This window comes from Panulirus ornatus, chromosome 55, assembly GCF_036320965.1.
Source record: "Panulirus ornatus isolate Po-2019 chromosome 55, ASM3632096v1, whole genome shotgun sequence".
In the NCBI taxonomy this organism is placed as follows: domain Eukaryota; kingdom Metazoa; phylum Arthropoda; class Malacostraca; order Decapoda; family Palinuridae; genus Panulirus; species Panulirus ornatus.
This window is the reverse complement of record NC_092278.1, coordinates 26120406-26143129: the sequence shown is the minus strand read 5'-3', so window position 1 is coordinate 26143129 and position 22724 is coordinate 26120406. Positions and strand designations below refer to the sequence as shown.

At 40.7% G+C, this 22724-nt stretch overlaps 1 protein-coding gene across 1 annotated transcript in view; it reads left to right on the top strand.

Moving 5' to 3' along the window:
- LOC139765612 (uncharacterized) overlaps positions 1–22724 on the top strand; it is a 35218-nt gene that overhangs the window by 3162 nt on the left and 9332 nt on the right. Inside the window, exons 2-4 of the mRNA XM_071693270.1 lie at positions 3735–6485; positions 14639–14763; positions 21901–22018. Coding sequence (XP_071549371.1) covers positions 3741–6485; positions 14639–14763; positions 21901–22018 — 2988 coding nt within the window. The 5' untranslated portion in view covers positions 3735–3740. The remainder of the gene's footprint in view (positions 1–3734; positions 6486–14638; positions 14764–21900; positions 22019–22724) is intronic.

The window sequence follows — 22724 nt, the reverse complement described above, 5'->3', positions numbered from 1 at the left end:
TGTATCATGTTCCTTGGTCTCTCATCCTTGCTTGAACACAATTGTATCATGCTCCTGGTTCTCATCCTTGCTTGAACACAATTGTATCATGCTCCTGGGTCCCCCATCCTTGCTTGAACACCACTGTATCATGCTCCTGGGTCTCTCATCCTTGCTTGAATGCAATTGTATCATGCTCCTGGGTACCCCATCCTTGCTTGAACACCACTGTATCATGCTCCTGGGTCTCATCCTTGCTTGAACACAATTGTATCATGCTCCTAGGTTCCCCATCCTTGCTTGAACACAATTGTATCATGCTCCTAGGTCCCCCATCCTTGCTTGAACACAGTTGTATCATGCTCCCATGTCCCCCATCCTTGCTTGAATACAATTGTATCATCCTCCTGGGTCCCCCATCCTTCCTTGAACACAATTGTATCATGCTCCTGGGTCTCATCCTTCCTTGAACACAATTGTATCATGCTCCTGGATCCCACATCCTTGCTTGAATACAATTGTATCATGCTCCTAGGTCCCCCATCCTTGCTTGAACACAATTGTATCATGCTCCTAGGTCCCCCATCCTTGCTTGAACACAATTGTATCATGCTCCTTGATCCCCCATCCTTGCTTGAACACAATTGTATAATGCTCCTGTGTCCCCATCCTTGCTTGAATACAATTGTATCATACTCCTGGGTCCCCCAGCCTAGCCTGTACACAACTGTATCATACTCTTAGGTCCCTTCCCCTACCTTTGCCAGTACACCATTAGTGTCATGCTCCTGGGTTCCCTCAGCCTAGCATGTACACCACTGTGTCATGCTATACCATCCACAGCATTTTATTCACCTTCACAGCTGGTATGCTGTGGGGGAGGGGGAGAAGGTTCTGGGAGTGATGAAGAATGTGTGGAAGGTGAAGATGTTATCTCGGAGAGCAAAAATGGGTATGTTTAGAGGAAAAGTAGTTCTAACAATGTTATGTGATTGCCAGACATGGGCTATAGATAGGGTTGTACAGAACAGGGTGGATGTGTTGGAAATGAAATGTTTAAGGACAATCTGTGGTGTGAGGTGGTTTGATCGAGTAAGTAATGAAAGGGTAAGAGAGATGTGTGGTGGTAGCAAGAGTGTGGTTGAGAGAGCAGAAGAGGGTGTTTTGAAATGGTTTGGACATATGGAGAGAATGAGTGAGGAAAGGTTGACAAAGAAAATATATGTGTCAGAGGTGGAGGGAACATGGAGAAGTGGGAGATGAAATTGAAAGTGAAAGGATGGAGTGCAAAAGATTTTGAGTAATCAGGGCCTGAACATACAGGAGGGTGAGAGGCGTAAAAGGAATAGAGTGAATTGGAATGATGTGGTATAACTGGGGTCAATGTGCTGTCAATGGACTGAACCAGGGCATGTGAAACATCTGGGGTTTACCATGGAAAGGTCTGTGGGGCTTGGATGTGGATAGGTAGCTGGGGTTTTGGTGTATTACGCATGGCAGCCAGAGACAGAGTGTGAATGAATGTGGCCTTTTTTGTCTGTTTTCCTGGCCCTACCTTGCTGAAGCAGGGGGTAGCAATGCTGTTTCCTGTAGGGCAGAGCAGCATCAGGAATGGATGAAGGCAAGCAAGTATGAATATACACGTGTATGTATGAATATGTCTGTGTTGTGTATGTATATGTGTGTACATGTTGATATGTATGTGTATGGGCATTTATGTATATATGTGTGTATATGAGTGAATGGGTCATTCTTCCTGTTTCCTGGTGCTACACCACTGACATGGGAAACATTTTGAACTTACACATTTGTTCATGAGTCAGTTAAACAATTGAATGATTAGATCTTGCAATGAGCTAGGAACATTCCTCAAGTTAGATCATTGGATTCCTGATAGATGTAGAATGTTGTAAGATTTGTTTGTTTTTGAATATTCCCTAATTATCAGTAATGTAATAATTTCCTTGTGATGGAAAAATATAGAGAATGTAAGGTTCTTCTCCACCATAAGGCAAATTGAGCCCTTGCACCAGATAAGTGGTTTTACTGGATTCTGCATATTTGCAGTTATGCTGAGTGAAAAGTTGATCTTCAATGAGGCTGTATTGTCATCTGTTGCTGATAGGTAGTACAGTCTCATTGAAGAACTTCTCATTCCAAAGGAGTCCATCATTTCCCTGTTATTAGAAGTTAAGCAGTCTTGGAGCTGCAGGAGTTCCAGAAAAAGGGATCTTGGAGTAAAACCAAAAATCTTTCAAGAAAGGGGTCCTGGGCTATTATAAATGAATCAATACATACATACACTTACACATACATACACAAGTTTTTATCGAGGATGTAAGGCATGTGTACGTGTAGGAAGAGAGGAAAGTGATTGGTTCTCAGTGAATGTAGGTTTGCGGCAGGGGTGTGTGATGTCTCTATGGTTGTTTAATTTGTTTATGGATGGGGTTGTTAGGGAGGTAAATGCAAGAGTTTTGGAAAGAGGGGCAAGTATGAAGTCTGTTGGGGATGAGAGAGCTTGGGAAGTGAGTCAGTTGTTGTTCGCTGATGATACAGCGCTGGTGGCTGATTCATGTGAGAAACTGCAGAAGCTGGTGACTGAGTTTGGTAAAGTGTGTGGAAGAAGAAAGTTAAGAGTAAATGTGAATAAGAGCAAGGTTATTAGGTACAGTAGGGTTGAGGGTCAAGTCAATTGGGAGGTGAGTTTGAATGGAGAAAAACTGGAGGAAGTGAAGTGTTTTAGATATCTGGGAGTGGATCTGGCAGCGGATGGAACCATGGAAGCGGAAGTGGATCATAGGGTGGGGAAGGGGGCGAAAATCCTGGGGGCCTTGAAGAATGTGTGGAAGTCGAGAACATTATCTCGGAAAGGAAAAATGGGTATGTTTGAAGGAATAGTGGTTCCAACAATGTTGTATGGTTGCGAGGCGTGGGCTATGGATAGAGTTGTGCGCAGGAGGATGGATGTGCTGGAAATGAGATGTTTGAGGACAATGTGTGGTGTGAGGTGGTTTGATCGAGTGAGTAACGTAAGGGTAAGAGAGATGTGTGGAAATAAAAAGAGCGTGGTTGAGAGAGCAGAAGAGGGTGTTTTGAAGTGGTTTGGGCACATGGAGAGGATGAGTGAGGAAAGATTGACCAAGAGGATATATGTGTCGGAGGTGGAGGGAACAAGGAGAAGAGGGAGACCAAATTGGAGGTGGAAAGATGGAGTGAAAAAGATTTTGTGTGATCGGGGCCTGAACATGCAGGAGGGTGAAAGGAGGGCAAGGAATAGAGTGAATTGGAGCGATGTGGTATACCGGGGTTGACGTGCTGTCAGTGGATTGAAGCAAGGCATGTGAAGCGTCTGGGGTAAACCATGGAAAGCTGTGTAGGTATGTATATTTGCGTGTGTGGACGTATGTATATACATGTGTATGGGGGGGGGGGGTTGGGCCATTTCTTTCGTCTGTTTCCTTGCGCTACCTCGCAAACGCGGGAGACAGCGACAAAGTATAATAAAAAAAATAATAACATACACTTGTATAGCGTATATTCGATGGCCATGTTTGGGTATTCAGCTGCATGTGCTGTCTCAGTTATAAGAAAAAAGTTTCCAGACATAAAGATGATTTTTTGGTAAACATAGCTGCTTGCTTTTTCCTGTTCCATGATTGACCTGATGAAAATGAGAAATAAAAGCCATGTTATGTCTACAAAAATGTATTAGCTTCATAGGTTTTCCTTGTGTCATCTAGTTTCATTTTCAGGATATCATGAACAATGTTGTTGGTGAGGATGAGAGTGGAAACCAGTTGTTGTCCCTTGAGCCACTTGGCAACCCATCCACTGGCCACATAACATCATCCCATGTTGATCTTGGAGAGGAGGAGACAATGGTTACATTACAGGAGGCCGATGGGGACCCATTACTTCTCAGTCCTGTGGAAGGTATTCGCACTGTAAGACAAACATCTTCACATCATCACCACATCCCTTCAGATGCCACACTTACTTATGCTTCTTTAGATGTTGGGGGCAATATTGTATTACAGCCCCTCAAAACTGAACCCCATTCACAGGTCTCCCAGACAGGTGTAACAGGAGATAGAAGCAAAAGGAGGGATAATCATAGTGCTGATGAGATGGGAGCAACACAGAGAAATGGCAACGGACCACAGTTAGTGGTTGTTGGTGAAGCTGGTGGTGGAGATGCCATGACATATATATATATTCAGAGTGAAGCAGATACTACAAAAGATGATGGTCAGATGGAAGCAAGAGATGCCCACACCATTACGTTAAATTCTGCAGATGGCTCAACTCTCCATACTCTTCCTGCATCATATACTCAGCATTTGGAACATACTTATGGTGATCTTGTACTCGTGGGGAGTGGGAATGATGGTAGTGGTGATGTAGGTGATGGAGAAACAGTCAGCACTACCATTGGGGAAGTCACAGCAACTAATGATGGTAGCCAGGAAGATGAACAGGTGTTACTTCTTTCAGTGGGACCACTAAAGCTGGATGATGAGAATGGGAGACACACATTATCTATGCCATCAACCAGACAGGCAACCACACAGCCCCCAAGAACTCAGATCAGTTCTGTCACAGTAGGAGAAGTCATTACAGGAGGAAGAGGTCGCCGTGAGGGCATCCGTCATGATGAGAAGTTTCCTGATGATGAAGCAAGCACTATAGAGGCTCGGCTAGCAACCCGTGACTCTTTACTTCCTCCAAGGCGTAACCGTCGATGTGGTGATCCTGGTAAACTTACATGTCCTGTTTGTCACACACAATTCAAGTCGGGTCGGCAATACCATGGCCATCTACATGTTCACAGAGGTCAAGGGGTGTGGCACTGTGACATCTGTGAATACACGTGTGACTCAGCAGTTGAGCTAAGGGTACATAAATCAGAGATGCATCAAGATGCTCGTCCCTTCAAATGTCCGAATTGTCACCTGAGTTTCCCAAAAAGCCTCATGCTTGAGGATCATGTACGTTCTGTCCATAACAAAGAGAGGCCTTTTACCTGTTCCTTTTGTACAAAAGGATTTTATCGACCTCATGACCTAAAGATGCATCTTAATGTACACTTGGGGATTAAAAGCAATGTTTGCCATGTATGTGGACGTCAGTTCAGTCACCCTTCCAATCTCATTCGTCACCAGCGCTTACATACTGGTATTAAGCCATATGTGTGTGCAACATGTGGGAAGCGTTTTACTCAAGTAACTTTACTACACAAGCATCGTACAACTCATCAGCCTGGAGCTGGGGTATGTCCACTGTGTCCCTCTACCTTTCGTAGTGTTGCTGGTCTGAGAAAGCATTCTAAAATAGAACACAAAAAACCAATGACACTTCAGGAAGCAGCACGTATAATCCGTGGACAACGAGGAGCAGCTGGACGGAGTTACTACTGCCGAGTATGTGGTGCTCAATTTTCTGTTAAGTCTGAGCTGAAGGTGCATGAACAGCAAGAACATGGGAAGAGCACAGAACATCGTTGTGCATCCTGCAACAAAGTTTTTTCAACAGCTGAAGTCAAGACTCATACTTGTCTCACTGCAGAAGAGGAAGAGAAAAGAAATCGTTTATATAGCCCCCAACATGTCATAACCCCAGAAACCACAGCAACTGCAATAAATTCTACCACAACAGTGAAGTCACTGGATGAAGACACAAGGAGTCAGGAGGAAGCTGTGGAAGAAGAGGAAGAAGAAGAATACTTGGTTATGTATATTACGCCGGAAGGTGAAAGTGTTTCGTATGTTATGAAAAAAGGCAGTAAAGCATCTCGAGATGAAATCTTACAGGTTAATGCACCAAGAACAGATCAGCTGAATGAGGACAGTTTACCCCGGCCAACATTATCAGAGGAAACAATAATGATCAATGTACAGGATCGTCCAATTCTAACACACCACCGGGATGAACAGACTATTGTATTGGCTCCTCAAGTAGATGAAGCCACCCTTGCAGCCCAAGACAAGGTTATCCCCACAACAAACTTTTCTAATCTAGTTACTAATAACCCTGACTCATCTTTACCCGTGCATAGTATTAAGTTAGAGCCCCAACCCAATGATGATCTTCCAAGTGATTCCATTGATGCATCTCAAATTCCTGATAAATCTCTTTTGCCACTTGTTACTTTAAATACACCCTCATCACCAAAAATTTTAAAGAAACAAGGCATGCATCCAGTTTCCATGAAAAGGAATGCTAAAGATTTTGCTGTCAAAAATGAAAATTATGAGAGTGGGATAGAATCTAAGTCTGAGGTGACCAGAACTCACCCTCCATCACCATTGGTATGTAAAGATTGTGGCAAAACATTTCAAAAGCAGTGGAACTTCCAGCAGCACATAGCAACACATGATGCCTCACTGCACAGATACAAGTGTGGTATGTGTAGTCTGACCTTTGCTTATCGTTCCACCCTCAACAAACACATGGAGAAGCATCGTCCAACACAAGAGACCTATGAATGTAAACAGTGTAGCAAGGTGGGTAATGTCATGAGTTACTGTTTTTGTTACGTTACATTAGAGACATAAATTTTCCAAAGAACCATAAATTATCTACCTTGCAAACGCGGGAGACAGCGGGGAAAAAAAAAAAAAGTTTGAAAGGACTGTATGATAAGAATTATATGCAGCACTGTGCTATCCAATATTTGAAAACTGGACAGTTACTCTTTTATTATTTCATATACATAAACATTTATTTTTTATTTATTTATTTATTTATTTATTTTTTGCCGCTGTCTCCCGCGTTTGCGAGGTAGCGCAAGGAAACAGACGAAAGAAAATGGCCCAACCCACCCCCATCCACATGTATATACATACGTCCACACATGCAAATATACACACCTACACAGCTTTCCATGGTTTACCCCAGACGCTTCAAATGCCCTGATTCAATACACTGACAGCACATCAACCCCGGTATACCACATCGATCCAATTCACTCTATTCCTTGCCCTCCTTTCACCCTCCTGCATGTTCAGGCCCCGATCACACAAAATCTTTTTCACTCCATCTTTCCACCTCCAATTTGGTCTCCCACTTCTCCTCGTTCCCTCCACCTCCGACACATATATCCTCTTGGTCAATCTTTCCTCACTCATTCTCTCCATGTGCCCAAACCATTTCAAAACACCCTCTTCTACTCTCTCAACCACGCTCTTTTTATTTCCACACATCTCTCTTACCCTGACGTTACTTACTCGATCAAACCACCTCACACCACACATTGTCCTCAAACATCTCATTTCCAGCACATCCATCCTCCTGCGCACAACTCTATCCATAGCCCACGCCTTGCAACCATACAACATTGTTGGAACCACTATTCCTTCAGACATACCCATTTTTGCTTTCCGAGATAATGTTCTCGACTTCCACACATTCTTCAAGGCGCCCAGGATTTTCGCCCCCTCCCCCACCCTATGATCCACTTCTGCTTCCATGGTTCCATCCACTGCCAGATCCACTCCCAGATATCTAAAACACTGTACTTCCTCCAGTTTTTCTCCATTCAAACTTACCTCCCAATTGACTTGACCCTCAACCCTACTGTACCTAATTACCTTGCTCTTATTCACATTTACCCTTAACTTTCTTCTTTCAAACACTTTACCAAACTCAGTCACCAGCTTCTGCAGTTTCTCACATGAATCAGCCACCAGCACTGTATCATCAGCGAACAACAACTGACTCACTTCCCAAGCTCTCTCATCCCCAACAGACTTCATACTTGCCCCTCTTTCCAAAACTCTTGCATTCACTTCCCTAACAACCCCATCCATAAACAAATTAACCAACCATGGAGACATCACACACCCCTGCCGCAAACCTACATTCACTGAGAACCAATCACTTTCCTCTCTTCCTACACGTACACATGCCTTACATCCTCGATAAAGACTTTTCACTGCTTCTAACAATTTGCCTCCCACACCATATATTCTTAATACCTTCCACAGAGCATCTCTATCAACTCTATCATATGCCTTCTCCAGATCCATAAATGCTACATACAAATCCATTTGCTTTTCTAAGTATTTCTCACATACATTCTTCAAAGCAAACACCTGATCCACACATCCTCTACCACTTCTGAAACCACACTGCTCTTCCCCAATCTGATGCTCTGTACATGCCTTCACCTTCTCAATCAATACCCTGCCATATAATTTACCAGGAATACTCAACAAACTTATACCTCTGTAATTTGAGCACTCACTCTTATTCCCTTTGCCTTTGTACAGTGGCACTATGCACGCATTCCGCCAATCCTCAGGCACCTTACCATGAGTCATACATACATTAAATAACCTTACCAACCAGTCAATAATACAGTCACCCCCCATTTTAATAAATTCCACTGCAATACCATCCAAACCTGCTGCCTTGCCGGCTTTCATCTTCCGCAAAGCTTTTACTACCTCTTCTCTGTTTACCAAATAATTTTCCCTAACCCTCTCACTTTGTACACCACCTCGACCAAAACACCCTATATCTGCCACTCTGTCATCAAACACATTCAACAAACCTTCAAAATACTCACTCCATCTCCTTCTCACATCACCACTACTTGTTATCACCTCCCCATTTGCACCCTTCACTGAAGTTCCCATTTGCTCCCTTGTCTTATGCACTTTATTTACCTCCTTCCAGAACATCTTTTTATTCTCCCTAAAATTTAATGATACTCTCTCACCCCAACCCTCATTTGCCCTCTTTTTCACCTCTTGCACCTTTCTCTTGACCTCCTGTCTCTTTCTTTTATACATCTCCCACTCAATTGCATTTTTTTCCCTGCAAAAATCGTCCAAATGCCTCTCTCTTCTCTTTCACTAATACTCTTACTTCTTCATCCCAGCACTCACTACCCTTTCTAATCAACCTACCTCCCACTCTTCTCATGCCACATTTATTTATTTATATTTATTATACTTTGTCACTGTCTCCCGCGTTAGCAAGGTAGTGCAGGGAAACAGACGAAAGAATGGCCCAACCCACCCATATACACATGTATATACATACACGTCCACACACGCCCATATACATACCTATACATCTCAACATATATATATATATATATATATATATATATATATATATATATATATTTTTTTTTTTTTTTTTTGCTTTGTCGCTGTCTCCCGCGTTTGCGAGGTAGCGCAAGGAAACAGACGAAAGAAATGGCCCAACCCACCCCCATACACATGTATATACATACATCCACACACGCAAATATACATACCTACACAGCTTTCCATGGTTTACCCCAGACGCTTCACATGCCCCGATTCAATCCACTGACAGCACGTCAACCCCGGTATACCACATCGCTCCAATTCACTCTATTCCTTGCACTCCTTTCACCCTCCTGCATGTTCAGGCCCCGATCACACAAAATCTTTTTCACTCCATCTTTCCACCTCCAATTTGGTCTCCCTCTTCTCCTCGTTCCCTCCACCTCCGACACATATATCCTCTTGGTCAATCTTTCCTCACTCATTCTCTCCATGTGCCCAAACCATTTCAAAACACCCTTTTCTGCTCTCTCAACCACGCTCTATTTATTTCCACACATCTCTCTTACCCTTACGTTACTTACTCGATCAAACCACCTCACACCACACATTGTCCTCAAACATCTCATTTCCAGCACATCCATCCTCCTGCGCACAACTCTATCCTTAGCCCCCGCCTCGCAACCATACAACATTGTTGGAACCACTATTCCTTCAGACATACCCATTTTTGCTTTCCGAGATAATGTTCTCGACTTCCACACATTCTTCAAGGCTCCCAGAATTTTCGCCCCCTCCCCCACCCTATGATCCACTTCCGCTTCCATGGTTCCATCCGCTGCCAGATCCACTCCAAGATATCTAAAACACTTTACTTCCTCCAGTTTTTCTCCATTCAAACTCACCTCCCAATTGACTTGACCCTCAACCCTACTGTACCTAATAACCTTGCTCTTATTCACATTTACTCTTAACTTTCTTCTTTCACACACTTTACCAAACTCAGTCACCAGCTTTTGCAGTTTCTCACATATATATATATATATATATATTTTTTTTTTTTTTTTTCATACTATTTGCTATTTCCCGCGATAGCGAGGTAGCGTTAAGAACAGAGGACTGGGCCTTTGAGGGAATAACCTCACCTGGACCTCTCCTCTGTTCCTTCTTTTGGGAAAAAAAAAAAAAAAAACGAGAGGGGAGGATTTCCAGCCCCCCGCTCCCTTTAATATATATATATATATATATATATATATATATATATATATATATATATATATATATATATATATACACACATATATATACACACACAGACATATACATATATGCACATGTACATAATTCATACTCTCTGCCCTTATTCATTCCCGTCGCCACCCCGCCACATATGAAATAACAACCCCCTTCTCCCGCATGTGCAGGAGGTAGCGCTAGGAAAAGACAACAAAGGCCACATTCATTTACACTCGAGTCTCTAGCTGTCATGTATAATACACCAAAACCACAGCTCCCTTTCCACATCCAGACCCCACAGAACTTTCCATGGTTTACCCCAGACACTTCACATGCCCTGGTTCAATCCATTGACAGCAGGTCGACCCTGGTATACCACATCGTTCCAATTCACTCTGTTCCTTGCATGCCTTTCACCCTCTGTATGTTCAGGCCCTGATCACTCAAAATCTTTTTCACTCCATCTTTCCACCTCCAGTTTGGTCTCCCACTTCTCCTTGTTCCCTCCACCTCTGACACATATATCCTCTTTGCCAATCTTTCCTCATTCATTCTCTCCATGTGACCAAACCATTTCAAAACACCTTCTTGTGCTCTCTCAACCACACTCTTTTTACTACCACACATCTCTCTTACCCTTACGTACATATACATATTTCATATTTATATGCATGTGTACGAGGGTGGGTTGGGCCATTCCTCGTCTGTTTATTTGTGCTACCTCGCTAATGCAGGAGACAGCAGTTAAGTATAATAAATAAATAAGTAGATATAGGGTGTTTTGGTCGAGGTGGTGTGCAAAGTGAGAGGGTTAGGGAAAATGATTTGGTAAACAGAGAAGAGGTAGTGAAAGCTTTGCGGAAGATGAAAGCCGGCAAGGCAGCAGGTTTGGATGGTATTGCAGTGGAATTTATTAAAAAAGGGGGTGACTGTATTGTTGACTGGTTGGTAAGGTTATTTAATGTATGTATGACTCATGGTGAGGTGCCTGAGGATTGGCGGAATGCGTGCATAGTGCCATTGTACAAAGGCAAAGGGGATAAGAGTGAGTGCTCAAATTACAGAGGTATAAGTTTGTTGAGTATTCCTGGTAAATTATATGGGAGGGTATTGATTGAGAGGGAGAAGGCATGTACAGAGCATCAGATTGGGGAAGAGCAGTGTGGTTTCAGAAGTGGTAGAGGATGTGTGGATCAAGTGTTTGCTTTGAAGAATGTATGTGAGAAATACTTAGAAAAGCAAATGGATTTGTATGTAGCATTTATGGATCTGGAGAAGGCATATGATAGAGTTGATAGAGATGCTCTGTGGAAGGTATTAAGAATATATGGTGTGGGAGGAAAGTTGTTAGAAGCAGTGAAAAGTTTTTATCGAGGATGTAAGGCATGTGTACGTGTAGGAAGAGAGGAAAGTGATTGGTTCTCAGTGAATGTAGGTTTGCGGCAGGGGTGTGTGATGTCTCCATGGTTGTTTAATTTGTTTATGGATGGGGTTGTTAGGGAGGTAAATGCAAGAGTTTTGGAAAGAGGGGCAAGTATGAAGTCTGTTGGGGATGAGAGAGCTTGGGAAGTGAGTCAGTTGTTGTTCGCTGATGATACAGCGCTGGTGGCTGATTCATGTGAGAAACTGCAGAAGCTGGTGACTGAGTTTGGTAAAGTGTGTGGAAGAAGAAAGTTAAGAGTAAATGTGAATAAGAGCAAGGTTATTAGGTACAGTAGGGTTGAGGGTCAAGTCAATTGGGAGGTGAGTTTGAATGGAGAAAAACTGGAGGAAGTGAAGTGTTTTAGATATCTGGGAGTGGATCTGGCAGCGGATGGAACCATGGAAGCGGAAGTGGATCATAGGGTGGAGGAGGGGGCGAAAATTCTGGGGGCCTTGAAGAATGTTTGGAAGTCGAGAACATTATCTCGGAAAGCAAAAATGGGTATGTTTGAAGGAATAGTGGTTCCAACAATGTTGTATGGTTGCGAGGCGTGGGCTATGGATAGAGTTGTGCGCAGGAGGATGGATGTGCTGGAAATGAGATGTTTGAGGACAATGTGTGGTGTGAGGTGGTTTGATCGAGTGAGTAACGTAAGGGTAAGAGAGATGTGTGGAAATAAAAAGAGCGTGGTTGAGAGAGCAGAAGAGGGTGTTTTGAAGTGGTTTGGGCACATGGAGAGAATGAGTGAGGAAAGATTGACCAAGAGGATATATGTGTCGGAGGTGGAGGGAACGAGGAGAAGAGGGAGACCAAATTGGAGGTGGAAAGATGGAGTGAAAAAGATTTTGTGTGATCGGGGCCTGAACATGCAGGAGGGTGAAAGGAGGGCAAGGAATAGAGTGAATTGGAGCGATGTGGTATACCGGGGTTGACGTGCTGTCAGTGGATTGAATCAAGGCATGTGAAGCGTCTGGGGTAAACCATGGAAAGCTGTGTAGGTATGTATATTTGCGTGTGTGGATGTTTGTATATACATGTGTATGGGGGGGGGGGGTTGGGCCATTTCTTTCGTCTGTTTCCTTGCGCTACCTCGCAAACGCGGGAGACAGCGACAAAGTATAAAAAAAAAAAAAAAATAAATAAATAAATAAATAAATAAATAAATAAATATTTGAAACTAATCTCATTTAGCTTTGCATTATATGTGATTCAGTAGTGTGTTCTATTTTTTTGTAACTAATGGTCTAGAGTGTATTCACCTCCAAATCTTTTTCAGAATCTTTTCCCCTGCTTGTCCTAGCACTGAGTCTGGTATTTACTCTTGTAACTTTCTAAACTTACTATACAATTTTATTTAATGTTTTCTTTATAGACTTGTCTACCTATATGCATGCAGTTTCCAAAGGCCATACATAATATACATATTGGTAAGAAATCCCTTTCAAAATCTCAAACTCTGTAACTACATTTACACAACAAAATTTTCTACAAGTGCTGCCCATGATGTACAATAGTGCTAACACCACTTTACTGCAGTGCTGCATACCATTGCATTCACAGAGTTTTCAGCTTCACTATGACCTCTGGTTGTTGAAAATATAAGATTTCTTCTCCCTTTTGTCCATGCCAAATCACCCTCCAATCACTATTATCTACAGCAGTCTCTAACTCTATATGAATCAAACTGTACCCAACTTTTATCAGCCAATAGCTAACTTCCCACAGAAGTCTCCATGAAACACTTATCCAAAATTTGTTCTTCTGGGAGTTGTCACACTATAGTATTGTATTTACATCCAATTAATCACCCACATTGTGAAGATGTCTTACTCCAGGAATAAGGGCATACCAATCTCCCTTCTGATATCACCTTGTACTTCATTAAACATAGACCTGTTACAACAAAGGTCTTCAGAACAGCAGGGATCAAGTGAATGCAGTACTCTGTTGTAATTTAAGATGGGCACACTTTTGTATATGCATCATGAGAATGTGGCATTACCTGATAACACAAATAAGGATGGAGCTTTACATTAGTAGGGTTCCACCTCAGAACCTCATATTTCTGTCTTGTAGATGTGAATTTTCCAGTTGTATCTCCATTCTCTTTATCTTTGTTTATTTCTGTTATTCACTTCCTAAAGAAATAATTCTTGTTTCCATGATGTCTTTCTTGTTTACTTTGTATGAATTTTAGTTTTGTATTTCTAAGAACTAATATATGTTAAGATCACTAGTCACCTAGGAGTTTGTTTTTATTTATTACCTCTGCCATATGCTATGAAAGGACCTTTGTAAATGCTCCTGCAACCCAAGGCTCCTTTATTTCAAGTGGCAGGGAAGTTTAGACTCCTTTGGAGTGAAGTTCTGTAAGGAGATTATTCTCTTAAAGATGCAGTCTCCATGTAGGTAACTTTTTACTTGCGGAGTCTGGCAACATCTTGAGTTCAAAGTGGGAACCATGATTTCCCTTATTTTCCTTTCCTGGCAGCTCATAAGGACTTTTTATCATTTACAATTTATTGCACTTGATTATAAAAAGATCCTTGTTGCATTCCTTTGGGGCTTCAGTACTTCTGTGTTCTTTCATGTGAGGAGACCAAGAAGCTGCTGAAGCATTTTTAAGCTTGTTTTTATTTGTTAATTTTTGCATCTAAAACATCTTGTTATCCTTTTAAGTAAAGTTGATTCTGACATTAATGAAATACATAGTGTTGTGTGTTTCTCTCATGATCTTCCTCACATGATTTCCAGGCAATAAATTCAACATAATGTTGACTCCAATATTCCTTGTCATGAGGATTTTCATAATTTGTTTCTGCCATTCTGATAATCAGAGTCTAGTTTGCTGTCACCCTCCCTTGTATTGAATATTCTGAGATTTGCCATGTATCTTATAAACAGATGCAAAAGATGTGTTGTATACTTAGAGTACAAAATATTTTCTTTTCTATAGACATACAAGTGTCAAACATCCCTCAAGCAGCACCATAAACGTGAACACATGCATCAGCGACCATATGCTTGTGACCTGTGTGGGAAAGACTTCTTCAGTAAGAGTGACTTCAGATATCACATGAGGTAATTAATGTTTTTGCAAATTCATGAATTTTTCTATTTATCATATTTCAGAAATAAACCATTTTGTTATTCATTTGTTAGCCCATTATTCAGAATTGCATGACTATACTAATTGTACAGTAGTTTTATTTGTTTCATTCCCTGGAAACAGGATACCACTCAGAATGATCCCTGTGGTACTTTGGTCATTTTGTATCATATTCTAGAATTCAAGATCCCAAAGCAGTATTCAGACCTTGTTTTAAATATAAGAGACTACAATTTAGAAATAGGCTAAAAGTAAGAGCTGTACAGATAACTTATATAATTTTGCTGGAATTAGGATAATTAGAATGATGAAAGAGAAAGGATGGTGTGGTTTTAAAGAATGTATGACAGATGACAGGTTGTTCAAGATGTATAGAAGTACAGCCAAAGGTACAAGGAAAGGAAGACCACAGAATAGATGGATAGATATAACGAGAAAATAGTTTATACTCAATATATTTCAGTTAAAGATGTTAGAGAAGTGCAAAAGGATCAGGTGCAATATATTTTCTGTATGAAGTTGGTGTGAATAGTGACATTAGTTTCATTTGATGATTTAGTTTGGTGTACATGGTGGAAAGACATGAGCACTTATAAAGTGTGGCAGGCCATGTTTTTTGGGGATGTACATAAGTGATTTTAGAGGCTGCATTGGAGGCCCTAGTCACAGATAAAAGTCCACATTAAGGCCGGGCTGGGCCTTAAATGAAATATAGAGAGGATTATGAAAGGGAAGAAGCTGAGACAACGGAAGGTATTTTACAAATCTTGGAGGAAGTGAAAAACATGTCTTTTAAAATTTGCCAGGTTATAGTTATTGGAAAAGACTTGAGAAGGTAGAGAGTTCCAAAGCTTTGAGGCATAGGGAAAGAAACTGTTATTGATATGGCCTACCCTTGAGTTGCCAACAGCCACACAGTTTATCATGTGATGCAGCAGCTTGTATTTAGTGTTGGGGCCACACAAACAGCCAGCTCTTGAGAGCAAAAACCAAAGTAATACCTATAGAAGAGGAAAAGTGAACCAATATTGCGATGTAGGGCAACAGTATCAAGTTTGGAAGTTAGCCTGGGAGAGTTTATAAGTCACTCTGCTTTCTACTCAACTCTGTCAAGTAAGGATGCTGAGCTAGAATCACCCCTGATGTGAGAGCATTAGTCCATACAACAGCAAATCAATCCTTTATATAAACAGAGCAACTGTTCAGAAGAAAAGAAGTTTCGAGACCTAAACACAAAACCCAGTTTGTTAGAGGCAGACTTAGCTATTTCAGAATGTGGGGTTTCCATAAAAGTGTGGATGTTACAGTAATTGAAAAGTATGTTCATTGAGTGGATTTACAGAAACATCATTGGAAAGACAAGAGATATGAGGAGTTTTAGATAGAGAGATGGGTAAAAACTGGGTCTTGGTGGCATTAAACTTAATTCTGTATCTTCGTCCCCACTGAGATGTCCTGTCCAAGACAAAGTTTATTGAGTTACCTGTGTCAAGACAAGACAAAGATCAAGTGAGAGAAGAAAGGGTAGAATTGAAGGATGTGAATGAATGCAGTGTTGAGTCATTAGTGTATGAGTGCATTTGGTTATTTATGGAAGAAAGAAAATAGTTGAAAAAAAGAGAAAAAGTGTAGGGGACAGGATTGAACCTTGAGTGACTCCTTTCTTGATGGAAAAAGGAGGTGGGCTAATACATTAACATCCACAGAGATAGATCAGCCAGAGAGAAAGCTCGATATGAAGGAGCAAAGTGAGGAAGTGAAGTCAAAAAAGGGTTGCTTAGAGATGAGACCCCCATTGCTACAGCCTGTCAAAAGCTTTGGAAATGCCAAGAGCCTACACATGACTCCCCAAAAGGTTTCAGGGATGATGATCTGACCTTAGTAAGATAGGAAAGAATATCACCTGTGGATCTTACCTTATGGAAGCCACACTGGTGATGAGTTTTGAGGTGTGTAGGATATGGGAATTGAGGAAGGATTCAAAGACTTTGGGAATGGTGTATGTCAGAGCAGTAGGACATTAGTTAGAGGGGTCAGAATGGTCACCCTCCTTAGGGATGGGAAGTATCAATGCATGTCTCCAAGAAGGAAAAGTTTTGTTTTTTAAACTGCAATGGAACAGACAAGCAAGCATAGGTGCAAGTTCAAAGGCCCACTCTTTCAGTACACACGGATGGATTCACTCAGGACCATAAGCCTTGCTTTTGTCAAGAGAGAGAAGCACTTTTTGGACAGTTTGAAAAGAGATAACAGGAAGGGGTGTAGGATTAGTTAGAGGAGCATCAGAGGGTTAAGGAATGTTACAGTCATCCAAGGTGAAGTTAGAGGAGAAAAGGGAACCAAAGAGAGTTGCTTAACTATGGGATAGACAGCTAAAGTACTCTCAGAATGGAAAAGACCAGAAAGACCTATCAGTGGATTATAAGGAGTATACCTAGTCCAGCATTTGGAATTAGTCATTCTAGTTAGTGATGACATAGAAATTAGACAAACTTAAGATTATCTAATGTTGATTATTCGTATCAAAGTTAAGGCATAATAATCCTGATAAGCTTTATGTTTACTTGTTTGATGATTTTATATATGTACTATTTTGATTGTAACTAATACACTGCTAATTCTTTGGTATTATCAGAATTTTTGTATTATTCATTGCTAAGTACAAGAGTGAGAGGTAGAGTATAGAAGAGATAGATAAATGCAATGTCGGAATCATGTAGAACTAGGTTTATTTCAGATAAGGCAGCCAGGGGAATGATTAGAACTGCAGAATTTGTAAAGTGCATTTTAGCATGAAAAGTTCCCTAAAAACATAAAATTATTTAAAAAGAATTATACATTTTGGCTTTCTTTAAAGGGTAACTGAAAATTTGAGCTATTTCAGTGAAATTATATAATTTGACTTTCTTTGAAAAGTTCATTGTTTACATGAACATAATTGTTTAATATTTCTCTAGTACTGTTACTTTTACCAAAGTCATCATATAATTCATATTTGACTCTTGAGTCTTTTGTATATTTGGCATTACATTTGTATATGCTTCATGGTAATATTACAATTGCAACTTATTGAGGCAGGGACCATCTTCATTAAATAACTGTGGGTCAATATAGTACAACACATCTTCAGTCCACAAAGAATTCTCTCAAAGTTTTGCAGGAGAAATGCCATGCTTCAACACATTGCTTTATACTTTGTAGCTTATTATTTTGAGCTTCTTCATTTCATCTAGATTGCCATTTACATTAAAATTATTTTCATGCTGCTCATAAAGTCTTAGTGAGGTATATCTCAAATATAGATGGCTAGATATAACTGTTTTAGTCTCAGGACACCAACAAACTTGTACACTCTTTGAATTGATTCTTACAATGCAGTCTTCAACTTTTTGGAACCAAGGGATTCATTAGTGCAAAGTGATAATGGCTTGAAGTACATTCTGGGAATCAGAGTAGGTTGTAGATTTCCTGATATGAGACTATTTAATTTAATTCAAGCTCAGCCTGAATTTCACACACTACTGCATTAAATATGAGATTCTCTTTATGGTTTTACAATGTTAGATTCTTCTTCAATAACTGTAGCAAAGCCTACACCATGCCATTAAGTCATCATAAAAAATCTTAATTCTGTTTACATGAATAGTATCATGCTAAAGAAATTTACTTATTGTTATTATAGGAGCATTGTAGCTTTGGGTTGTTTTTGTTTATCCCATGTAAAGTTTGATCTCAGGGCCCTTCCAAAACACAAGAAACAAAATAGTAAAAGAAAACTGTGCAGCAAGTGCCACACACTAGCCCTGCCCTCATGGTACAATTTCATTGTAGGCATTCCTAATTAGGTAGGTAAAAAAAAAATGAATGTGGCCCAAAACTCTTATTATTGCATTTCTTGATCTTACATTACCAGGTTTATGGGACTTTAGATGTTGAGCAAATCAGTGAGTCCTCTCAGCATCAAAAGTGAGGTTAGATGGAATATACCTAAAAACCTACTCTAAGCCAAGGTCTTGACATCTAGAATAATTGATGAATACGTGGCAACTGTAATCCACTTTTGATCTCCATGTAACTGCATGGTTTCCCTGTATGCTCCCGAGGAGTTGCGAGACACTTTCTTCAAAATGGGAAGCAACTCTGGTCACTATACTTTTTAGTTTTTAATATGAGGGGCCCATTTCAATCTTCTACTAAAAATCATTCATAAAAACTTTGCCTTCTCTTCAAATAGAATTAGAATGCCTTTTAGTAATACAAGTGGAACTGCCAATCATTTAATTAGAATGAATGCAATAGGAGCCCTTTATCCGTACTGATATGAATAAAGTTGTTACTATCACTTCAGAAATCAAATTAAGTGAAAAAGAAGCATTAAGTCAGTTTAAAAGTTTATTTCACACTTTAGCACACTGAGTATGGGTTGAGGATATCTTTGAATGATTTGAGAGTGTGTATACTTGATTCACCCTATGAAATTGGGAATAGATTTCCTGGTCACACAGAAAAGTTATAGGATTTTTGCATGCTGTATAAACAAGGACACATGGCTCCTGACCCTTGACCAAACTGCACGGAGCTCTGTTATTATTCCCACCAGCTGTGTAAATTTTTGTGTGAAGTTACTTTTTTAATTCATATAAAATTCATTGAATTTCAGCTCGATTAATGCAGAATCCTTGCAAGTTCACTGTTGAATTGCCCTAATTATTATGTTATCAGTACTCTGATATGAAATGCTATTTCACATGTTATTATATTATCATCTGAAACAGTGTTCTTTTCAAATTCTTATGAAATATTATTATTTTGGATAGATACAAAAAATTCACCAAAGTGAAACTAAAGGGTTACTAAATTTACAGATTTACATATGTCATTTATATGAAACCTGTGACATGGATGTGATTTTGAGGATTTTGAAGTTATTATATGATTACCAGTACCACTGTCCCTTTTACGGATGGCAGTAGGTCCTCCTCTGCATCCCTTTCCTTGTCGGTTGTTGTTATGAGATCCTAAGTCCAAGTCTTAAGTTTTCGTTATAGCCTGCCTCTTCCCATCCATCTTAGGAGATGAAACTAAATTTTTTCTCATCTTTTCTTACAGTTAATCTTACTAGAAACTTTCCTCTTTTTTTTTTTTTTTTTTTTTGGCTTTCTCCTCCTTTCTGATCATAGCTACCCATGTTTTTACACTCAGTATACAAATAATGCTTTATCTGATTGACACATATCTATATGGTATTTATATTTATTTTATTATACTTAATCACTGTTTCTTGTGTCAGCAATGTAGCGCCAGGAAACATGAAGAATGGCCATGTCACTCATATACACATACATATACATAAATGCTCATTTACATATCAAAATATACATACACATACAAAGATATATACATATATACACTTGTACATATTCATACTTGCTCTCCTTCATCCATTAATGGTGCTACTTCACCCCACAAGAAACAGCATCACTACCTCCTGCTTCAGCGAGGCAGCGCCAGGAAAACAGATAAAAAAAGGCCACATTTGTTCACACTCAGTCCCTAGCTGTCATGTGTGATGCACTGAAACCACAGTGCATTACACTATATTCCTTGCATGCCTCTTGTATGTTCAGGCCCCGATCACTCAAAATCTTTTTCAATCTATCCTTTCACCTCCAGTTTGGCCTTCTGCTTCTCCTTGTTCCCTCCACTTCTGACACATATATCCTCTTTGTCAATCTTTCCTCACTCATTCTCTTCATATGTCCAGACCATTTCAACACACCCTCTTCTGCTCTCTCAACCACACTCTTTACTTCCACACATCTCTCTTACCCTATCATTACTTACTCGATCTAACCACCTCACACTACATATTGTCCTAAAACATTTCATTTCCCTCCTCTGTACAAACCTATCTGTAGCCCCTGTCTTGCAACCATTATACCATTGTTGGAACTACTATTCCTTCAAACATACCCATTTTTGCTTTCCGATATAACATTCCTTCCACAGATTCTTCATATGTCACAGAACCTTCACCCCCTCCCCCACCCTGTGACTCACTTCCGCTTCCATGGTTCCATTCACTGCCAAGTCCAACCCCAGATATCTAAAACAAGTCACTTCCTCCAATTTTTCTCCATTCAAACTTACATCCCAATTAACTTGTCACTCAACTCTTCTGAACCTAATAACCTTACTCTTATTCACATTTACTCTCAACTTTTTCCACACACTTTTCCAAACTCAAGTCACTACCTTCTACAATTTCTCACTTGAATCAGCCACTAAAGGTGTATTGGCAAACAGCAACTGACTCACTTACCAGGCCCTCTCATCCACAACAGACTGCAAACTCGCCCCTCTCCAAAACTCTTGTATTTACCTCCCTAACCACCCCATCCATAAACAAATTAAATAACCAGGGGAACATCACAAACCTCTGCTGCAGACTGACATTCACTGGGAACCAATCACATTCCTCTCTTCCTACTCGTACACATGCCGTACACCCTTGGTAAAAACTCATTACTGCTTCTAGCAACTTACCTCCCACACTACATACTCTTAAGACCTTCCACAAAGCATCTTTATCAACCCTATGTCTTCTCCAGATCCATAAATGCTACATACAGATTCATCTGTTTTTCTAAGTATTTCTCACACACATTCTTCAAAGCAAACACCTAATCCACACATCCTCTACCACTCCTGAAACCACGCTGCCCTTCCTCAGTCTGATGCTCTGTACATGCCTTCACCCTCTCAATCAATACCCTCCCAAATACTCAGCAAACTTATGCCTCTGTAGTTTGAACACTTACCTTTTTCCCTTTTGCCTTTGTACAATGGCACCATGCATGCATTCCGCCAATCCTCAGGCACTCTATATGGTACATGGTAATAATGTGGCACACTATGAAGCAGCACTGGAGTTCATCAGTGAAGGAGAGACTTCTGTTGTGGCCACCCCCCTGAGGGAATTCCCGTAGGAAATGGGCATCAGAGATATGGATGGATAGATACATGTGAAGTTTAGTATGTAAAGTGATATTGCACTGTGCATGCAGGATGGCTTTGGACTGTATTCATGTTAACATCTTTCCTCTCAGGGTCCACAAAAAAGAACAGCCATACATGTGTTTTGCTTGTGGTCGTGAGTTTTCCCATGTGTCCCATTTACATCGTCACGAGAGAGTTCACACAGGAGAAAGGCCTCACAAATGCCCTGTAAGTATTTTGATATTATTTTCTTTTTTTTTGCTTTGTCGCTGTCTCCCGCGTTTGCGAGGTAGCGCAAGGAAACAGATGAAAGAAATGGCCCAACCCACCCCCATACACATGCCTTGATTCAATCCACTGACAGCACGTCAACCCCGGTATACCACATCGCTCCAATTCACTCTATTCTTTGCCCTCCTTTCACCCTCCTGCATGTTCAGGCCCCGATTACACAAAATCTTTTTCACTCCATCTTTCCACCTCCAATTTGGTCTCCCTCTTCTCCTCGTTCCCTCCACCTCCGACACATATATCCTCTTGGTCAATCTTTCCTCACTCATTCTCTCCATGTGACCAAACCATTTCAAAAACACCCTCTTCTGCTCTCTCAACCACGCTCTTTTTATTTCCACACATCTCTCTTACCCTTACGTTACTTACTCGATCAAACCACCTCACACCACACATTGTCCTCAAACATCTCATTTCCAGCACATCCATCCTCCTGCGCACAACTCTATCCATAGTCCACGCCTCGCAACCATATAACATTGTTGGAACCACTATTCCTTCAAACATACCCATTTTTGCTTTCCGAGATAATGTTCTCGACTTCCACACATTCTTCAAGGCTCCCAGAATTTTCGCCCCCTCCCCCACCCTATGTTCCACTTCCGCTTCCATGGTTCCATCCGCTGCCAGATCCGCTCCCAGA